Genomic DNA, 23,251 nt, shown 5'->3' on the forward strand with positions numbered 1-23,251 from the left:
CTAATCTGAACCTCCATGTTCACTGCAGCATTATTTACAACAGTCAAAATACGGGACAACCTGAGTGTCCATCGATGGATGAATGGATAAAAAAGATGTGGTACACATAGTAGTCCATAGTATGGATTATACCCCATAAGGGATATAATCCAAAACACCCAGTGGATGCCCGAAACCACAAATAGTACTGAACCCTATATATACTGTGTTTTTTGCTAATCCATACCTAACTATAATGAAGCTTAATTTAGCAATTAGACACAAGAAGAGATCAGCAATAATAATAGAACATTTATAGTAACATACAGTAATGAAACTTGTGAATATGGTCTCTCTCTCCCCCTCAAAATATCTTATTGTACTGTACTCATTCTTCTTAGGATGATGTAAGATAATAAAATGCCTATGTGATGAGATGAAGTGAGGTGAATGATGGAGGCACTGTGATGTAGCATTAGGCTACTATTGACCTTCTGATGATACATCAGAAGGATCATCTGCTTCTGGACTGGGGTTAATTGCAGTAATCTGAATCTGTGGAACACAAAACCCAGACAAGGAGACTACGTATATACAATGAAAATACTATTCAGCCATAAAAGAGAATGAAATCTTTCCATTTGTGACAACATGCATGGACCATGAAGGTATTATACTAAGTGAAATAAGTGGACAGAAAAAGACAAATATCATATGATCTCATTTATATATGAAATCTAAAAATCAAACAAATAATAAAAAAACTCATGGATATAAAGAACAGAATGGTGGTTGCCAGGGAGGAGGTGGAGCAAAATGGAGAAGGTGGGTCAGGAGGCACAGACTTCCCGTCGTGAAATGACTAGGTCATGGGGACATGGTGTGCGGATGGTGACTGCAGCCAATGGTACTGCGGTACGTATTTAAAGGTTGCCAGGAGAGTGGATCTTGAAAGTTCTCGTCACAAGAATAAAACAGAAATTTTTCTTTTGTAACTTTTTATACTGACAAATGATGACTAGACTTATTGTGGTCATTTCAGAGTGTATACAACTGTGAAATCATTACATTGAGACTAATATGTGTGTTTTTTTTTTAAAGATTTTGTTTAAAATCTTTATTTTAAGGGTGCTGGGTGGCTCAGTCAGTTAAGCGTCTGCCTTCGGCTCAGGTCATGATCCTGGGGTCCTGGGATCGAGTCCCCACATTGGGCTCCCTGCTCAACAGGGAGCCTGCTCCTCCCTCTCCTCCCTGCTCGTGTTCTCTCTCTTGCTATCTCTGTCTTGCTTTCAAATAAACAAATAAAATAAAATCTTTATTTATTATTATTTCTTTATTTGAGAGAGATGGGGGTGGGAGAAGCAGAGCAGCACAGACTCTGTGCTGAGTGTGGAGCCCGAAGTGGAGCTCAATCTGATGACTCTGAGATTATGACCATCAAGAGTCAGACGCTCAACCAACTGAGACACCCAGGTGCCCCCACTAATATAGTGTTGTATGTCAATTATACCTTGATTAAAAAAAGTTCACCTGTTTATGCCTTAATTCCTTTTAAATTTGAAATCCCCTCCCTATTTTTCTCATTCAATCCTATACCTCCTTCAAGACATAGTGAAAGACTAATCTCCATAAACTCTAATCTCTATTATCAACAGATTTATTTTCACATTCTTATTTTTTTTAATCATACTTAACAGTATATTCTATTTTATGTTTTCTATCTTCCCCGGAAGACAAAAAAATCCCAGGTACCATTCTTTATTATGAACCCCATAAACAAAGCCCAGAACAATGTTGAACACAGGCCAGACACTTTGATGTATACGACCTTGCAAGTTCAGTTGACATATATGAATTAGCTGGGTGGGAGAACAAAGTTTGTGAAAATTTTAATGACCAGTTTTCAAAAACATTTCAAGGATCTATAAGCATATGAAACCTATGGTCTTGTTAACTCAAGTGTAACTGGATACCTATGGTCTCAAGAAAATGTTTAAATTAATATAAATCTATCTGTAAACAGTTAATACTTTATCTTTTTATATTTAAGAGTGGTTTTAAAAAATAAAAGTATGTTGAATTATGTAGAGAAATCACACGAATTAAAGTTACTAAATTTTATTGAAAAGAATATTTAAATAAAAGATTATTTTATATACTATGTATCAAGTTCTAGGCAACATTCAGAACATAGTCAACTTTAGCAGCTAAAATTAAGACTAATTTTTTAACTTTTATCAAATTCAGAAGTGAAAATATTTAGTACATTATCAAAAATGATTAAACACAAAACTAGATGAAATATACTTCTAAGTATGTGGCAAAAATATTTCATATATACCATTTAATGGCTTTTCCAAATATTTCTAAATTTTTAGTTTCTGTCAGAAGAACTAGGTAAAGACAGACAAAACATTCAACTGTAAAATATGACACAGAAAGTTCAATTTTATTTTTTTTAAGATTTATTTATTTATTTATTTGACAGAGAGATAGAGACTACAAGTAGGCAGAGCTGCAGGCAGAGGGAGAGTGGAAGAGGGAGAAGCAGGCTCTCCACTGAGAGCAGGGAGCCCGATGCGGAACTCGATCCCAGGACTCTGGGATCATGACCTAAGCCAAAGGCAGATGCTCAACCGACTGGGCCACCCAGGCGTCCCGAAGGTTCGATTTTAAAACACAAGTATCTCGGGGCGCCTGGGTGGCTCAGTCGTTAAGCGTCTGCCTTCGGCTCAGGTCATGATCCCAGGGTCCTGGGATCGAGCCCCACATCGGGCTCCCTGCTCAGCGGGAAGCCTGCTTCTCTCCCACTCCCCCTGATTGTGTTCCCTCTCTCGCTGTGTCTCTATCAAATAAATAAATAAAATCTTTAAAAAAAAAAAAAACAAAACACGAGTATCTCAAAACTGGGGAAATTCTTTCATTTGTAAAGTGAATAAATATTTGGACCGATATGTACTTTTTGTAAAACAAAGTACCATCACTGAATTTTCATCGAATTTTTCTTTTTTTTTTTTTTTTAAAGATTTTATTTATTTATTCATGAGAGACAGAGAGAGAGAGAGAGACAGAGGCAGAGGGAGAAGCAGGCTCCCCACGGAGCAGGGAGCCCGATGCGGGACTCGATCCCAGGACCCTGGGATCACGACCTGAGCCGAAGGCAGACGCTTAACCGACTGAGCCACCCAGGCGTCCGAATTTTTCTTTACATTCAATGACATATCAATAGAGATCAGTGACTATCTGTTCAATGACAGATCTCAATACTCTGCCCTTAGATAATCCCAGGAATTCAAAAGACTGGGGTGGGGTGGATGTGGGGAGATGAGAAACAGTTATGGTCTTCCCTACCTTTATCCCCAAAAAACAAAAGCACTACCGTAAGGGTGTGTCCCCAGGCGGCTCAGCCTGCCATCTGGTCTAAATAGATAAAAGGCAAAAGCAAATGCTCAGAGCAAGATCCTAGGCCTTTAAGGTACTTGGGAGGTTCTGGATAACTAAAATATACAAACCAGAGTTGCTAACTTTCTTAAAGACCCTTATAAGAAATAAAAAGAGAATTATATAAAAGGAAATACCTAAACTGCTCTAACATGCTTCATTTTCTCAACATATATAATAGTCTATACTTCTTTTTGACTATAATTTATATTTTTGAGAAAAACATGAAGAGCCTTCAGCTAACAAAATTTATCAAATGCACAAATGCCATGTCTCCCCTCAGAATCTACTGCAGAAACACCTACCAAATCTACAAAAGAAATCTGGGATCTGTTTTTAACACCTCTGCTTCAAAAGTCAAAAAATCTGTCGTCCTTCATTCCTCTTTCCTTCAAATCTCCCATATGATCTATCAACAACTGCTGTCATTTCTACATCCAAACAGATCTTAAATCCAACAATTTTCCACAATTTCAAAAAAGTATAAGTCAAGATTATCTTTTAGTCTGAGCCATCATTACCTTTTCATTGGTACTAATTTCTCCGCCATATCATCTATCCCTAGCTTTCCTCCCCCACTTTTTTTTTTTAGGTTTTTTTTAAAGCGTAAAACCAGATCATATCACTATAACTACGTAACATTTAAACTTTACGTAAGTTGGTAAGACCATATTCCCGAGTGTCTCACCTCCTATTTTTACACTGGCCAACTTTTTGGCCCTTAAACCTGCCAAGTCTATTCCCAAGCTTTGAGGTTGCTGAGTTCCTTCTACTTGCAATATTTGTGGCCTGTGTCTTCATTAAGTTATCCCATTTTCATCACTCAGGTTGGTCCTAGCTCAATTTTACTTCTTCAAAGGTCTATGCTAACTACCTTAGCTAAAAATTACCCACATGCCCACAGTGACCCTACAGTCACTATTTTATCTGCTTTGTAGCATTTAAGTATTTTAAAATCTTTATTCCACACGTTCATTGTCTACCTTCTCTCATCACCATGTAAATGCGACCAGGAACCTGGTCTGTCTTTCATAGCTGTATCTCTAATACTTAACCAGTAGGCATTACGTAGGTTGGTCTGGCACAGAGTAAGCAGTTCTTAATTTTTTTTTTTTTTTTTTTTTTTTTATTTATTTGACAGAGAGAGAGACAGCAAGAGAGGGAACACAAGCAGGGGGAGTGGGAGAGGGAGAAGCAGGCTTCCCGCCGAGCAGAGAGCCCGATGCGGGGCTCGATCCCAGGACCCTGAGATCATGACCTGAGCCGAAGGCAGACGCTTAACGACTGAGCCACCCAGGCGCCCCAGTTCTTAATATTTTTAATCAACTGATGTATGCCTAACTATTACATAACAATGAACACATTTTTTTCTCATGCCCTTTCTCCCTTATCTTCCATTTTCACTCCCACTTTCCTCCTTTTGATATTTTCCATGAAAAATAACTCTGAAATTTCTGTATTGTAACACTGCTACAGAGAAACAAAAGTAATTTTTTCCCAACTGAGATCTTACAATCACTTTTCTGTTTTTACTACGCAGGTAAATTTAGAAGTCCTATAAGTACCTGTATCTGAACACATCCAAAAGGACATTTATCATCTTTTGCCCCCCACTTGCTGCCTGTTTCCTGTCTCAGGAAACCGCATCACCACTTATGGCAGAGACTACTACCTGTCTTCCAAAATCTGTTCTTTTCTTCAATGGTAGCTGCCCACCTACACTACATCCCATCCTCATTGCAGCTGGGTGTGAGCACATGACCAAGTTCTCACCAATGGAACATGAATATAAGTGATGAGTGCCACTTCTAGGTCTGGCTCATAACACTCCTCCCTCCTTTTTTCTAGCTTCTGCCTGACAAGAGGTGGTGACAGCCTTGGAAGGCATGTGAAGATGTCAGATCTTCCAACTTGGATCCCTGAATGACTGTATGAAGTAGACACCCCCTGATCTAATGAGATGGTTAAATACTCTTAATGGTCCACTGAGGTAAGCAACAACCACTCCTGATCATTAAGTGAGAACTACATATAAATTTTGTATTCTTTAAGCCATTGAATTTTGAGGTTCTGTTTGCTGTAAAAGCTTAGCTTACCCTACCAAACCATTTAGCCAGTTGCTTAAGCAGAACTCTTACAGTGGGGTACAGGCAGGGATGTGGCTAACAACACATACTCAACCACCAAGTTCTAACAATTTTATATCTTATGGTATAATTCATCTGTCTTTCTAACATCTATGCCCATTCCCTAATTCTAACCATAATCATCCTACCTAGGTCTACTGCAACAGCTTTCTAACTGATTGCCCTTGCTTCCAGACTTACAAGGTCAATCCACTTTCCAAAATACAAAGTGACAGCATAAGATGTCAATATGTTACACCTTTAATACACATTGCTGCCTCCTAGAGAACATGCACACAAGGCCCATAAAAATCTTTATTACTTGGTTCTTGCTCCAACCACACTGAACCATCAGTTCCCTCAGAAGGTTGAGCAAATGTTTATTTTCTACAGCTAGAGAAAAAGCCAGGGAGACAACAGAGCTGGCAAGAAAACTTTCAAGAAGACAGTGGTGCTATAATTATGTTGTAAATGTTTGAGATAAGCATCTGTTAAATAAACATTTTAAATCAGCTTTTTAATAAACTAGTTTATAATAAACTTTTAAAAGTTAACACTGACAACAGATAACGAACATGATTGTTTTATTAAAGCCAAGAATACATGATGATTTATTCAAGAATTTTGCAAAACAGATATCCTTCCTCACTTTCCACCTTAGTGTTAAATGAGAAGGAAGCAAACACTGAAAAAGTATACAGACAGAAAAAGACTTTAATCATAAAAGCAAATTCCAAGGTAGATGGAGTTAGCAAATAAAGCCAATTTCAAATCACCTAATTCACTAATTTAAATGATTATTAACAAATGAGTATTAAAGAAAATATTCCATGGTACGATCATGAAACTGTTTTCACAAACATAATGACTCAAGTAAAAATAACTGAGACTATGTTCTGAAACTAGGATGTTTAAATCCCAAGAAAACGAAATACTGTTATAATATAAAAATAGATCATCCGAAGTTAGACAAGTAAATGAAAATCCAGAATCCCCAAAAATGAACCTGTCAAATTTGGTCTACTAGGTTTAGCTACCCATTATCAACATCCTAAAGATGGTCCTGCTTAGATCACAAAGAGAAAATGCAACCAACTGATGTGACACCTCATATATGATGCTTTATTTTTCTTTCATGGATTTTTTTTTTTAAAATTACATTCTCAAGATCCCTACCCAGTATTTCCATAAAAAGTGAATTTACTACTATGAAAAAAGAAACAGGACTGAAAAACAAATAGGTTCTTAGATGGTACAGAATAAATACACTTTTAAAAAGACAACCTGGGTCCCTGGGTAGCTCAGCTGGTTGAATGTCTGACTCTTGGTTTTGGCTCAGGTTATGATCTTGGGGTCCTGGGACTGAGCCCCGCATTAGGCTCCCCAATCACTGGGGAGTCTGCTTGAGATTCTCTCTTTCCCTCTCCCTCTGGCCCTCTCCCCGCTTGCCCGCCCTCTCTAAAATACGTCTTAAAAAAAAGAAAACCGAAAAACAGAAAATAAACCACCCCATTTACTCCCATAATTAAGTTAAACTCTAAGTTATAAATTCCATACCTGGCAAAATACACACACATACACAAAATACCTCTGCCATTAAATTTTAAAAAACCAAACAATAATTCCAGTAAGCTATTATTCTTAGTAAAAACTAAACTTTGTAAAGATCCAGAAATACTGGTCTCAACATTACAAATTCTGAATTTCAATTTCTACTGAGTATCTTCACCTGTAAATCTCATTAACAGTTTTTGAAAAGAAAGCAGACACTATTTCTTTTCCGCTAGGGGAAAAAAACAACACTCTAAAAATGACAACAAGAATACTTCCTTTGTTTTGTTTTGTTTTTTCAAAACTTCTACCCTAATGTGGTCAACAAGATATTAAAATGTAAGTCATCAGGCTTGTAGATAATAAAACTTGGAAATCTCAGGTTATTTAAAATATCTGATGTTATCAAAATATTTTTCAATTATAGCCTTCTCATTTGTTATTCAAGGAGCTTTAAGGGAGATTCAGAAATGGAAATATCATACAACTTGCAGGAAGACTAAATGAGTATCCTTCACTGGGCAAAAATAAAATATATTATTTGAAGGCCAAGAGAGCAGAGACAGTAAAATTAAGGGACTGTTTGTTGTTACAACTGTAAAAACCTGCCATCAGCCTAATGGTACCTCCAAAGCAGACTCTAGATGCCCCTAGAGCTCTGCACCTAGAAGATACTTTTAGAAGTGGGAAATTTATTTTAGGAAATCAAGGTTAGATCCAGAGTCTTACCAAAGAAGAACTCCAGTATAATGAAAATAAAACACCTTTCTGTCAAAAGATTCAAGTTTGAGTCTTAGCTCTACCACTAATTATGTGATCTGGAAAATACACTGAAATTTTGTAAATTTCAGTTTCATTATCTTTGTACCTAAGAATGATATCTACACCACCTGTTTCAGAGAACTGCTTTCCCTTAAAATAATTCTTGTGAAAGGGGATTATATATAATAAATTACCATGCACAAATGCTAGTTAAGTTTGTTCCTTCTTTATAAACAACAAATATTTATTGAAACTCTGAGCTCGGTACTGCACTAAGGCACCAAGAGATGGCTGGACCAAACAAACAGCCAACCAACCAACCATGGTTGGAGCTGTTTAAAACCTTAAAGTCTGGTGGTAACAGATATTATAATAATAAACTTTAAGTACTATGTAAATTAATGAATAATGTATTCTGGACACATAAAGGAAGATGTGCCCAATGTTGACTATAGGATTCGGGGTAAATTTTTCAAGGGAGGTAGTGACTGAACTGAAGGAAAAAACAAATTTGTCAGACTGAGATAATGGAGAGTATAATTCCATACAAAAGGAAACAACTTATGTAGGTTCATAAAGGCACTTAAGAGCTTAACTTGTTTAGGGAACTACAAATAGTTCAACATTGCTATTATCTTGGGGGGTGGCGGGGAGTGGCAGGCAGGGGACAGTAATAAGAATGGCAGAAGAAAAGAATGTTAGGGAAAAAGACCAGAGGTACGAAAAGCAATATAATTCTATTTATAGTGGTCTATAGGAGACATATCTATATGTGAGAGTGACTGAATACATTCAACCAAAATAGGGAAAAAAGGAAAAGGAGCAGACTTTTTTGGGGGGAATGTGAAGATAGGCTTTGTAACAATATGTTTAATTTAAAGTACCTGCATCACCTGGGTGGAGTTGTCCAGTAAACACACAGGTTTAGAGATCAAAAGATGAATGCTTGAAATTGAGATCTGTAAATCTTCAGCATTAATGGAATGGATGAGATTTTCCCTACATGAAGAGGGGGCACACCATATCCTAAAAAATTAAATTGTCTTTCCCATTTTATATGTTCAAAAATGTAAGCTACTCCATTAGGACCAAAGGAAGTACAATTTAATCTTGATCTTATGATTAGGTCAGCAATCTAAATGAGATTCCCATTCCTAAACTTGTTTAGTCACATTATTTATTATTACTACGTTATTAACAATCTTATTACTATGGTTCTAATACTGGCCCGGGGTCTCCCAGAACATCCTCTGTATTATCTACAATCCCCAAAGCTCCCTGCACTAATCTATATCAGGAGGGTCCTCCAGAACAGAATGACCTTCTCTTGGATCAGAATTGATCAAGCAATTACTGTGAATGTGTTTTAAACTTTAGGGCATAAAAAATATAAATATGTAAAATATGGCCCCTGTCTTTTTTTTTTTTTTTTTTTTACGATTTTATTTATTCATGAGAGACAGAGAGAGAGAGAGAGAGAGAGAGAGGCAGAGGGAGGAGCAGACTCCCAAGGAGCAGGGCGCTCGATGCGGGGCTCGATCCCAGGACCCCAGGATCATGACCTGAGCCGAAGGCAGACGCTCAACCATCTGAGCCACCCAGGCACCCTGGACCCTGTCTTTAAACTCACTAGAATTCTAGCTTAGGTGTAAAGACAAGAACACAAGTAATAAGTCCTGGATATAATTTCATCTAGTCCTTGGATAAGCTGCAAGAGGTAATACTTTCTCCCTCTTCCACTGATACCTATATATAGCTTTCCTATATATAGGAAAAATTTACTTTTGCTTTCAATGGCAATTTTATGAAAAGCCACTAGATGGTGATATTCCCTTAAAAAATGTTTAAGAACCTTATTTTGATCACAGTAACTTGTAGAACCCTAAGAGGTATGTTTTCCAATACCCTTTAAATAAGGATTTTAGAGATTTTTAAATCTTTCATCTTAAAGTTGAGAATGATAAGATACAGAGAGATTTGCCCAAGACTTGCCCAAGATGCCACAACTGCTTAAATAAAGAGCAATGCCAGGACTAGAGCCAAAGTCCTCCTGATTGAGCCCTAAGGGCGTTAATGTTCCTTTAATTAAAAAAGTAAATTTGCTAAGTTATAGTTTCTTCTCTAGAAAATGAAATTATCTTCAGTTTATGTGGAAAGCACGTATTTATTCATATGGGACAGTCACCTAAAGAGAAAAAGATATCCCGTCATTTGGGAAAGCACTGGAGCAATAACTTGGTAAAATAAAACTCAGAAGTGGGTATATTTTGTGGCTCAAAGTTTCAGGGAAAGTTTATTTTATTTTAGATTTTATTTATTTATTTGACAGAGAGAGAGACACAGCGAGAGAGGGAACGCAAGCAGAGCAGGGCAAGTGGGAGAAGGGAGAAGCAGGCTTCCCGCAGAGCATGGAATCCGATGCAGGGCTCGATCCCAGGACCCTGGGATCATGACCTGAGCCGAAGGCAGACACTTAACAACTGAGCCACCCAGGTGCCCCGGGAAAGTTGATTTTAAAAATAGCTACTGAAAAAAATGAACAGGTGTAAAGAAATGGGCAAAAACCTCTGGTGTCAAGTTCTGTATTTCCCAAGGCCAAATGGGACAAAGTATAAATACTAGTATGCAAAATGAGAAAATGTTTATTGAAGTTTAAAGAAATCATTTCCCCCTAATTTTAACCCAGTGGTTCTCCTTTCTTCCACTCAGCACACATGACAGAGGAGATCCACATCGGTCACACCACCCCCCATCCTCAATTCCTAAGTATTGACTATCAGTCCATCCAGTTCTCAAATTCAAAAAAGATATCTGAAACCAAGTAAGTGAGAATGTAGTTGAAGCTATTACAGTGGTTAGCTGAAATGTGTTCTGTTTGGGAACAAACAAAACACCTTGCAATAACTTCTTGAACACTTCAGTTATTCTATCTGTAATAGCTAATTACTTAGAAAATACTTCCAAGTGACTTAACATTTGGATGGCTGTTATTACGTGAAAGCCTTACCTTTCTTCCTGCTTATAATGACAAAGAAATATGAATGAAAAATCATTTGTTACTTCTTTATTTCAAGAAATATCTAGAAAAGTTGGGACAATAGTCAATCTGCTAAAGGCAGTTATACCTATATACCTATATATACCTATATATACTTATACCTATATATAGCTATATATAAAAATTGGTATGTTATTAAAATTTACTACAACAGGGGCGCCTGGGTGGCTTAGTCGATTAAGAGTCTGCCTTCGGGGATGCCTGGGTGGCTCAGTCGGTTAAGTCTCTGCCTTCGGCTCAGGTCATGATCCCAGGGTTCTGGGATCGAGTCCCACATCGGGCTCCTTGCTCAGCAAGGAGCTTGCTTCTCCCTCTGCCTGCCTCTGTCTCTCTCTCTCTCTGATAAATAAATAAAATCTTTAAAAAAAAAAAAAAAAAGAGTCTGCCTTCGGCTCAGGTCATGAACCCAGGGTCCTGGGATAGAGCCCTGCATCAGGCTCCCTGCTCCGGGGGGAGTCTGCTTCTCCCTCTCCCACTACCCCCTGCTTGTGTTCCCTCTCTCGCCGTCTCTCTCTCTGTAAAAAAAAATAAATAAAATCTTTTAAAAAATGTTTTTAATTAAAAAAAAATTAAATTAAAAAAATTTACTAGAACAATGTATGTATTTTTAAAGTCATTTCATTAAAATTAAGCCTACTTCTCTGATTTTAAAGAAACTGGAATTATTCAAATCCGAAAAAGAAAAGTTTTAAGGGAATACATAAGCCCCTAAAAGACAGGATATTTGCTTACAAAACAAAATAACACACCAAGGTTTTATCTTACGAATTTGGTTAAACAGGAAAATTCAGTAGATGCAAATTTGAAATTTTCTACTTTTGTAAGCTCAAAATTCCTGTATCAATTCAGTAGAGCAATGGAGACCACGGCTCAGTGAACACACCACACCCTTGGCACTCCAATGAAACCCAACATTCCATTTTAAAAGGTAAAATAAATAGGAAAATGGAGTTTGATAGGTAAAATTTGACATTACAGTTTTTCTGGAACATATCTGTTCCAATGTGAATAAGTATCAGCATAAAAAGAATCTATAAGATGAAAATGGTAATTTAGCTGTTCTCCATCTCCACTGAAACCTAACATGAAAACAAGGGATTTACAATCAAGTATGACAAACACATACATCTGTATTAAGAAAGGATGACCTAAACTACAGTGAAATCTCAATTAACCAACTACGCAGACAGAATCCTTAATTAAGCAGAATTTCCCCCCTAAAGAACAGTCACTAAAATTTAGTTATTCAAATATACAAATATACGTCAAGAGACGTTTTGGATTAAGAGCATATTTGGCCAGTCTGTTTTTTCCTTCAATTTCTATCAAGAGGCATTATTATATAGGATGGAAAAGAAAAAAAACAAAAAACCTGGGAGTTGGAAATTTCAAACTATACACTCTTGACTCTACCAACAAATATTTTCTCATCTTTAAAGTCACTCAACCCTTTCTGGGTCTCAGTTTTCTCAAATACAAAATGAGGGTTACAGCTTTTAAGCTTTAAAACAGTTTTTTAAAAATTAACATATAATGTATTACTGGTTTCAGGGGTATAGGTCTGTGATTCATCAGTCTTACACAATTCACAGCACTCACCATAGCACATACCCTTCCCAGTGTCCATCACCTAGCCACCTAAAACAGTTTAAACTTAAAAAAAACACAATGCTTTCTTAAAACAAAATATTAATTAGAAGTGTAGCAAGTAAAACAAAAGTGGAAAACCTCTGGCTAAAGGAAGTATAGGGGACTGGAGCCCTGTCCAAAAAACTGTCTACACCACAGTTTCTGAGGGGTTTAATGAATTCTAGTGGATCTTAAACATACCATTCATACCATTTAAAAACCTCTCCACACTAAACAATGAAAATAGTTTTCAGAATGACATGACAGGCACGGCAAGATTCAAAAATAAACTTTTCACTGTAAAAAATTCAAACAAGAGGATTTTATCAACTAACCAGAAACTGGCCAACATTCAGTGAAAGTAAATACCTATTTCTAAGAATTCCAATGAACTGATGCATCGTTATATTAAATTATAGTTACACTAAAGAAATTACAGAATTGACAAAGTATTTCACAGAACATATATCTGATAATAAACAGTACTGTTTGACAGGAAAGAAATGGGCCATACTAGAGATATATTAAGCCCAATTAATTCCATAGTTTGTTTACATAAAACCCACTATATCACAGAAGTGTTTTATTTTGAAATTCCGTATCTCTACACCCAACGTGGGGCTCGAACTTATAACCCCAAGATCAAGAGTCGCATGCTCTACCAACTGAGCCAGCCAGGTGCCCTCATATTAGTTCTAATAAGACAAGTCATATTTCACTACCACCATGTCCAAAGGAGCCAAATGGGATATACATCCCAACTGCAGCCACAGAAGCTCCACACAGAAAAGTTATACAATGGAACTTCTTCACAATAGTTTAAATAAAAGGCTCTAATGAGATTAAAACAAACGTTACTGTAGATAAAACTATAGTTTTAAAAAAACAGAAGTCCAAACTAATAATTAAAACAAAGTTTGTACGTTTAAACATGCAATACAAAAAGCACATACTAAGATTTTCACCAAACACAAAAATCACGAACATCTTAATATCTGAGTCTGCATTAGAAATTTAAGTATGAATTTTTTTAAAAGAAATTACATTCACCTCTAAATGCCAAAAAACAATTATTTTTAAATTGAGATAAATGCATAAAATCTGTAATTAAAACAGACACTCCAATATGGTACAAAATTACATTTCACATATTTAACCACGAAAAGTAAATTTCCCTTTTCTTAAAAAAAATAATCAATAAGGTATTCTTAAAACTGGTCTCTATTGTCTGTAACAGTCACTTGAAAGTACTCTTACCTTTCTTCTGAGCTATACAATCGAGCAAGTCCAAAATCTGCAAGTTTTATTTGCCCTCTGGTAGAAGACAAAATGAACAAAAAGTATTAGTCTACTCTGACATCATACATATTTGTATCCATTCATAGATATCTAATCATATCATACACATTCATATTCTATTCCTAAAACTAATAAAAAATATATAAACTTTAACTTTGGATCACACAGCAGTACCCTAAGTCCTACAAGGAAAGGCAAATAGATAAACTCACAACAAAGTAAAAAAGTAGTACTTTTCCTCTGGTGACTTGAGCTACTATACTATTATTCGAGTACCACCACCACCACCACCACTACTATTTTTACTGTACTAGCATTAACAGTATTTTAGTACTACTTAGTTCCTATTTAGAAAAGTACACTTCAATGAAAATAAACTGAGATCATTTCTGCTACTTAGTAATTAGACACACTACCTGTTCAATTCAAAATAATGCATAAGACTAAATCACATCATTTTAAATTTGTTTAATTTTCCAGTTCTTAGAGGGGCTAGGTACATAGAACCCTTTCACCTACTAAAATCAGAACCAGGCATGCCTCACTTAAACTAACAAGTAATACCAATTATAAAAGAATTACCAGAGCTCAGGTTATGCTGTCAGTAAAATGTTTTTAACACATACTTTAAATACCCATTTATGTAGGGGCACCTGGGTGGCTTAGTCAATTAAGTGTCCAACTCTTGATTTTGGCTCAGGTCATGATCTCAGGGTCATGAGATCGAGCCCCCTGTCGGGCTCTGTGGTGGGTGTGCAGACTGCTAAAAATTCTCTCTCTCCCCCTCTACGTCTGTCCCCCCACGCTCCACTCGCAGTTTCTCTTAAAAAAAAAAAATCTGCAGGGCGCCTGGGTGGCTCAGTTGGTTGAGCGACTACCTTCGGCTCAGGTCATGATCCTGGAGTCCCTGGATCGAGTCCCGCATCGGGCTCCCTGCTCGGCAGGGAGTCTGCTTCTCCCTCTGACCCTCCCCCCTCTCATGTGCTCTCTCTCATTCTCTCTCTCTCAAATAAATAAATAAAATCTTTAAAAAAATAAAAAAAATAAAAAAAAAAATCTGCTTATGCATATATGTGTGTATACATACTTCAAAAGAGTTCACTTTAAAACTGTGATACTGGTGTAAAAAATTTTCTAAATAAAAAAAAATTCTTAGATCTATTCCTAACCTAAAGCTGAAATCATATTATTAATTACTAGAATATTCATTCACATTATTTGGAAGACTATCAAATGAGAAATCAACTAAGTATTATTTTATGTACATTAAAAACTATTATTGGAAATTAATTAAAGTATATTTAACACAAGTTCAGATATACCTCAAGCAGTAATATTGCTGATTATATGTTAAAACAGTTTGAGCAATAAATTTTAAGTCTTTTTAACAGAATCAAGGTATACATTATATAACACTCATTTTAAACACATATATGAAACTCACATCATACCTATTATTTAGAAGAATATTTGAACATTTAATATCTCTATGCAAAAAGTTCTTCTTATGACAATAATCCAGACCTTCCATGAGCTGTCTCATAAATGACTTTATGTGATTTTCATTAAAATGAACCAAGCCTGATTCCAGAAGTCCCATCAGATCATGGTCCATATATTCAAACACCAGATAAAATGCACCTAAGAACAAGAATAATTAATGCATTAAAATGTTTTATTCTTACAACTTTTCTATAGGCTCAAAATTTAAAAAAATAAATGCTATGGAGAAAATTATTCCTTGAAAAGAAGCCCTACTTTGTCACTTCAATAACGTTCATCTTTCTGTCTGAATTTAATATCAATAAATGCATCCCAAGGAAACATCTAACTCCGTTTTCTTCTTTTGAAGAAAACTGTTAAGATATCAAATCAACCCTACAGTGCATAGTTTCTGGGTGTGATTAATATAAAATAAATTCTTAACTGTTTTATATACTGAACAAACTGTCTCTCAGCAGAAGCTGAATGAAATCAGTATAGTTCATCAAAGAAAATTTTGAAGTGTTAAAAGAATTGTGTTTCATAAGAAAAGAGTCTGGGCCCAGTTAGGACTTTTAGATGATCTCTATTAAGCCTTCAATAAACATATAATTTAATTCTGTTTATACAGCTCCAGAGCATTTGAAAGCATACAAACTGCAACTTTATTTTATAAAACCAGCTTAATCTTGCTACCAAAACCTAAAATAGCACATACACAACAACTGTACTTATAAGAGATTCAAAAATCGTAACTGAAGTTCATACAAACTGAAACCAAAGTTGTATCTAAAAATATTCCAATCAGACTAAGTTTAATTTATCAATTCAAGAATGGAAAAACTAACAAAATTCAATATATCAAAGAAAAAAGCTATTAACATGCCAAACAAGTCATCTGAAGAAAGCTAACAAACAGTTCCTAATTAAAAACAAAGATCTCACGCATAGTAAGAATGATTCTTGAACGTTGGGGATTAAAGAGTGCACTTGTGATGAGCGCTGGGTGTGGTATGTAAGTGTTGAATCACTAAATTGCACACCTGAAACTAACATTACCCTGTATGTTAACTAACTGTAATTTAAATAAAAGTTTTTCTTTTAATTTATAATGGTACCTCTCTCAAATCAACAACCAAGTCTTACTGAACAGTAAAACATGACAAAAACACTCATTACTAGTAACTGCTCTAGAGTTACTAAGTAAAATTATTTTTTTTTTTGGAAGTTAGTAAGTAAAATTAAAGACAACATATAAACACTGAAATAGAGAAAAATATAATTATTAATAAAGATGACTATTTTCCTTGAAAATCCAACAGAATAAAAAGAGAGTACCTGGGTTAGAGAAAATCATATATAAAAAGCAAAAGACTTCATACATGCAAGTAACAACTCATTAGAAAATAAAATTTAAATAACTCCACATAAGGAAAAAAAATTAATACAAAGGACTAGGAATAAACTTTAACAAGAACTATACAAATTCATTAAATACCAAACTGTAAAATTCTGTATTTTAAAGCAATTTCAATAAAGGAACCAAGGATTTGTTTCTATTTTCTTTTGCTGGCAGGATACTTATCTTCACAAAATAATTCTAAAGTTCACCTTAAAGAAAACAAAAACCAAAGTAGCAGCTAAAATGCTTCTGAAAATTAATCTACCAGAGATTAATATGACCTGTAGGGACAGACATAAAAGTGTAACATGATATACACCAGAAAACAGAGCCTAAATATACATCTAATAATTAAGAAAGCAACCATCAAAAAAAGAGGCAAAATTGGTAATGGGACAAATGTGTAACACCATAGGAAGATGGGGAGTTATACCAAAGGCAAAACAAAACCCCATTAAAAACCAACAGATTTTGGGGCGCCTGGGTGGCTCAGTCGTTAAGCTTCTGCCTTCAGCTCAGGTCGTGATCCCAGGGTCCCGGGATCGAGCCCCGCATCGGGCTCCCTGCTCGGCGGGAAGCCTGCTTCTCCCTCTCCCACTCCCCCTGCTTGTGTTCCCCTCTCTCACTGTGTCTCTCTCTGTCAAATAAATAAATAAAATCTTTTAAAAAAAAATAAAAAAAAAAATAAAAAAAAAATAAATAAATAAAAACCAACAGATTTTACTGAATAAAAATTTAGAATCACGTACATAAAGTAAACAATATGGAAGAGAGGAAAAAGTAAATGACAAACTGGAGAAACACATCTGCTACAAAATGGCTCAATATCCATAATATAAAATGAAGTCTTAAAAATCAGTACAAAAGAAGACCAATCCCATAAGAGAAAATGAGAAATAAAATGAACTGTCAATATACAAAAGATATTTTTGTCCAAAATACATGAAAATGTGTTTATCTCACTATCAACCAAAATATACAAAGTAATATAACACTTTTAACTAAAGGAAAAAGATCTCAAAAAGAAAGACAATAAATACGCAGTATTGACAAATACTGTGAGGTGTTAAACAGATAATGTTATATAGTGCTAGTAAATTAGAAGATTTATAAAATATAACTAGGCAATATACACCAAAGCTTTAAAAATTACATTTCCTTTTACACAGCAAGTGCATTAATAGATATTTAGCATAAGGAAATAAAGATTGCAAAGATTTAGCTATAAGCATGTTCACTAAAAGCAATGTAGTATTAAATATTTAAAAGCAAAACAATAAGCAAAGAGAAAACAAAAAAAAACTGGTTATTATGGTACATGTACATCATACCATGCACTTTGAAAATTACTGTAGAGGTATAATACCAATGTGGAAATGTATTATTGATGTTGAGTTAAAGTGAGTAGATTATAAAATAATCGGTACTTGATAGAGCTATCTTTGATGGGATTAAATAATGGAGAAAGTAGTTAGAGTTTGCGCAGAGCAACACAGTTGCCACAAGCCACATGGGGCTACTGAATACTTGAAATGTGGCTAGACCAATGTGCTGCAAGTGGAAAGCATACACTAGATTTCAAAGACTTACTACAGCAACAACAAAAAGAATATAAAGTATCTCAGTAATCTGTTATACTGATTACATTGATCTATTAGATATATTGGGTTAAATAAAAATACTTAAATTAACAACTGATTTTTTTTAATGAGGCTAAGAGATTATTTTAAATTAAAATAGAATGGCTTGCATTCTATTTCTATTAGAACTGAATCAGAGATATAAGAATTGAAACAGGAGAGCTAAAATTCTCATTATATACAGATAACATGATCTTTTGGTCCCTGAAAAAGACATAAACATTCAATGAAAAAATTATTAAAAACAGTAACACAATGCAGAAAAACAGCAAAAATAAAATATACAATAGTCATTAACATAACTACCAGTTAAAAGACAAAAGGGAAGACTCCATTTCTAATAAGAGATTAATTTTTTTAAACTTAAGAAATGTACCAAGTCCTTCAAAGATAAACTAATAGGATACTCTTATAAGACAGAAAACCATACACAAAAAAATGCATACATTCTTAGATAAGAAGGCTCAACATGATAAAGATGTCAATTTTCCCCTAAATGATTTATAAATTAAGCACAAGCTCAATTTTTACTCATTTATTTATTAAAGATTTTATCTATTTATTCAGAGAGAGAGAGAACTCAAGCAGGGGGACAGGTAGAGAAAGAGAGAGAATCTCAAGCAGACTCTGCCCTGAGTATGGAGCCCCATGCAGGGCTCGCTCAATCTCACAACCCCAAGAACATAACCTGAGCTGAAACCAAGAGTCAGATGCTTAACTAACTAAGCTACCCAGGCACCCCCACAATTTTTAAAAATACAGGGTTTTTTCCCTACAATTAAACATAAAGTTAATGTTATATCCACATAGAAAAATAAATAAATAAGAACAGCAATGAAAACACCTAAAAGAGAAAAGGGCACCTGGGCATGAGGCTCTACCAGATATTAATTAAGGTCTATAACTAAAAAGTGTAATACTGCTAAGTGAACATGAAATATATCCAGAAATATACTCAAGCATGTACAGAACTTTAATATATGATAAAGATGGTGTATCAATTCAATGGGACAAAAGATGGACTTATTATTTAGCAATATTTGAGCAACTGAATAGGCAGACAGAAACAGATAAAACCCATCTGTTCCTCACAACATATACCAGCATAAAAAAGCACATGAACCACGGCTAAATATTAAAAATAAAACCATGAAAACATTTTTTAAAAAACATGAATTTCTTCATAACCTCAGAGTGAGGAAAACTGTCCTAACTGGGAATCAAATCAAGAAGAAATAAGAGGAAAACACTTTGATAATGTGACTATGTAAAAATAAAAATCTGCATGGCTAAAAACACTACAAACAAATTTAGAAGAGTAAAGCAAACTGGCAAATATTCATTTACAACTTATATTCCAGATAACTAATTAATATCAATCATAAAAAGTCCCTCTAAGTCAGAAAGAAAAGGATTAACAACCTTACAGAAAAGTGGGCAAAAGAAGACAGATAACTCACTGGGGAGGTGGAGGAGGGAGACAACAAATTCCCATTAAATCAATGGAAAGATGTTTAACCTTGCTCTTAAGAAAAATTTATTTTTCAAACTGAAACTTCACCACAATAACAAACTGACAATGATCCAAAAGAATGACACTAGACTCTACTGCAGAAGCTGTGAGAAACACTCCCATACACTGCTAGGAATTTGGCAATACCTAGTTTAATCACATTTAGCATTTCCCTTTGACTTAACAAGCCCAATTCTAGGAACCTGTCCCAAAATTCACTGACAAAAACACAAAATGATGTAGGCACAGAGCTGTTCAATGCAGCATTCTTTTTTTTCAAGATTTTATTTATTTATTTGAGAGAGTGAGAGAGAGAGCACCAGCACGGGGAGGGGGAGAAGCAGACTAGCAGGGAGTCTGATCCAGGGCTCGATCAGGACCCAAAGATCATGACCTAAGCCAAAGGCAGACGCTTAACCAAATGAGCCACCCAGGCACCCCCAGCATTACTTCTAACAGTAAAATACTGAAAAGCAAATGTCTGTCAGTAGGAGACTGACTAAACGGTGGCACATCCACACAGTAGAGTACTGTAGAGCCATAAAAAGGGATGACGACAATCTCTACTGATATGGAGAGTAATCTTCAGGATACATGATTAAATGTGAAGAACCAGGCACAGTACAGCATTTACTGTTATGCTCCTTTTATATACAGATGGGAGGGTGAATATATAGAAAAGAAACTAAAATGATGAACTGAGCATTTTAAAAATAAAACCCAGTTGCTCATAGGTAAGGGAGAGAACAAGAACAAGAGAAATGGAAGTGAGACTATTCTGAATGTGGCCTATTTTAAAGTTTTGTGTTTGGAATCATGTAATGTTTTACATGATTAATATACATCATTAAACCAAAAGGGTAAAAAAGTAATGCCTAAAAATTGGAAACAGATGAACCTAAATGTGTATCAAACTGGCTGCATATGGTCTATATCATAGTATTTTTTTTTTAAGATTTTTTATTTATTTGACAGAGAGAGACACAGCGAGAGAGGGAACAGAAGCAGGGGAGTGGGAGAGGGAGAAGCAGGCTTCCTGCGGAGGCCCGATGCGGGGCTCGATCCCAGGACCCTGAGATTATGACCTGAGCCGAAGACAGATGCCTAATGACTGAGCCACCCAGGCGCCCCTATATCATAGTATTTTAACTATCCCCAGTGGGGTATATTCTAAGAACAAAAAGAAACACTAAGAAATCTAAAACTTTATTCAGTAGTCTTCTTAGTAATTAATATTAGTATTGTTATTTTAAAATTATTCTATGTATATTGTAGGACTACGTTAATATCTTGGGAATTACCATTTTTCGTATAAGAGATAGACAAGTATAAGACCAAAGAAATATAAATCCTGTTCTTTTAAAGTAAAATCACCTATGGCAGGGGCGCCTGGCTAGCTAAGTCAGTAGAACATGCAACTCTTGATCTCAGGGTCGTGAATCCAAGCCCACGTTGCATGTGGAGCCTACTTAAAATAAAAAAATAAGTAAGAGTTTCTTTAAAAAAAAAAAAAAAATCATCTACAGTAGCCAGCCACCAAGATGGCCCCCAGTGCTTCTCATCTCCCAGTATCTATGCCCTCCCACAGTGATTCAAGGACAGTCTGTGTGACCAACAAAGTATTGCAGAAGTGATAATGTCACTGGCTACCAAGGCAAGGTCACATAACCATGGCAGGTTCCATTTTACTTTCTTGGATAATTTGCCCTGGGAAAGCCAGCCACCAAGCTGTCAGGACAGTCAAGCAACTGTGTTGAAAGTCCCATATGAAGAAGAACTGAGACCTCCCACCAATAATGGAATTACAACTTGCCAGCCATGTGAAGGAAGTTGATTCTCCGACTCTGGTCAAGCCTTCTTGTGACTACAGCCCTAATCAACATCTCATGGCAACCTCATGAGAGAACCTGAATCAAAACTGCCCAGCCAAGATGCTCTCAAATCCCTGCCCATAGAAACCATAAGAGATAATAGGGCGCCTGGGTGGCTCAGTTGGTTAAGCGACTGCCTTCGGCTCAGGTCATGGTCCTGGAGTGCTGGGATCAAGTCCCACATCAGGCTCCCGGCTCGGTGGGGAGCCTGCTTCTCCCTCTGACCCTCTCCCCTCTCATGCTGTTTCTCTCTCTCTCTCTCTCAAATAAATAAATAAATAAAATCTTAAAAAAAAAAAAAAAAGAAACCATAAGAGATAATAGCTTCCAGCATCATCTTTGAAGTATAACTGCCAAAGAACTGGATTATATCTGAAGAAGCTTATAGATCTAATTACCATTTATAGGAAATATGCAAGTTAGAAGAACAAGCTAAAGACACCAAAAGGAAGCATTTAGCCAAATCCAAAATGTGGCCTATTCTTCAGTAAATAAGTGGAATGAAATTTCTAAAAAGCAAGAGAAGATTCTAGAAGACCTAAAATGATAATTAACCACATACAATATAGATCTTGTTTCATCCAGATTCAAACAAAGCTCCTATAAAAAATATTTCTAAGATAACTGGGTAAATGTAAACACTGACTGTTAGATAATATTATAAAATTATTGTCTATTTTGTTAGGTATAAGGCCTCTTTCTTTTTCAACATAACCACAATTTCATTATCTATTATAGACAGATGATTAATCAAGTATTTATGTTTACAGTATGATGCCTGGGATTCACTTAAAAATGGTCAAGCAAAATAAAAACAAGTAGGGAGAGATAAATGAAGTAAGATTAGCAAAATGTGGTAACAGGTAAATGTGAGAAATGGCAACACTGGGGTTCATCATCCCATTTTCTTTAAGTATGTTTGAGTATTTCAATAATATTGTTTTAAATGTCTGAAACAAAAATGAATAAATAAAAATTTTAGTAGGCTTTCAAATTATCCTGAATTAAGAGCTATATTGTTCCCATATTTTAACTTTGGTTTTATTTTTATCAAGGTTATATATTTATATAGTTTTAGGCAATGTTTCAAAGCCAGTGTTTCCAATTGTTTCAAACTGTGTCATGAAATCAATTTAGTAGGTCACAACCCGCATTTTGATTTTTATTTATTTATTTTTAAAGATTTTATTTTTAAGTAAGCTCTACACGTAACGTGGGACCCAAACCCACAATCCCAAGTTCAAGAGTCGCAAACTCTACCAACTGAGTCATTCAGGCGTCTCACAACCTGCATTTTTAAAAAGTTTTTTCTATTGCATGTTATTTTTCCTTACACTGTATTTAAACATTAGTAAAATCATACATAATAATATTTTTATAATATAGCATGCCAAGTAAACTTTCATAGTAGGAACTTATATACATACACAGAGTTAGAAAAATGTCCAATATCAAAATTCTAAGAGCAGTTTATCTCTGTGTGAGCAGATGGGTGATT

At 35.4% G+C, this 23,251-nt stretch overlaps 1 protein-coding gene across 4 annotated transcripts in view; it reads right to left on the reverse strand.

Moving 5' to 3' along the window:
• CDK13 (cyclin dependent kinase 13) overlaps positions 1–23,251 on the reverse strand; it is a 119,897-nt gene that overhangs the window by 28,596 nt on the left and 68,050 nt on the right. For all 4 annotated transcript variants that reach the window (XM_036069647.2, XM_036069645.2, XM_036069646.2 and 1 more), the window contains exons 6-7: positions 15,297–15,486; positions 13,804–13,860 (exon numbers count right to left, since the gene is read on the reverse strand). In XM_036069647.2, the coding sequence (XP_035925540.1) occupies positions 13,804–13,860; positions 15,297–15,486 (247 nt within the window). The remainder of the gene's footprint in view (positions 1–13,803; positions 13,861–15,296; positions 15,487–23,251) is intronic.

This window comes from Halichoerus grypus, chromosome 12, assembly GCF_964656455.1.
Source record: "Halichoerus grypus chromosome 12, mHalGry1.hap1.1, whole genome shotgun sequence".
Taxonomy (NCBI): domain Eukaryota; kingdom Metazoa; phylum Chordata; class Mammalia; order Carnivora; family Phocidae; genus Halichoerus; species Halichoerus grypus.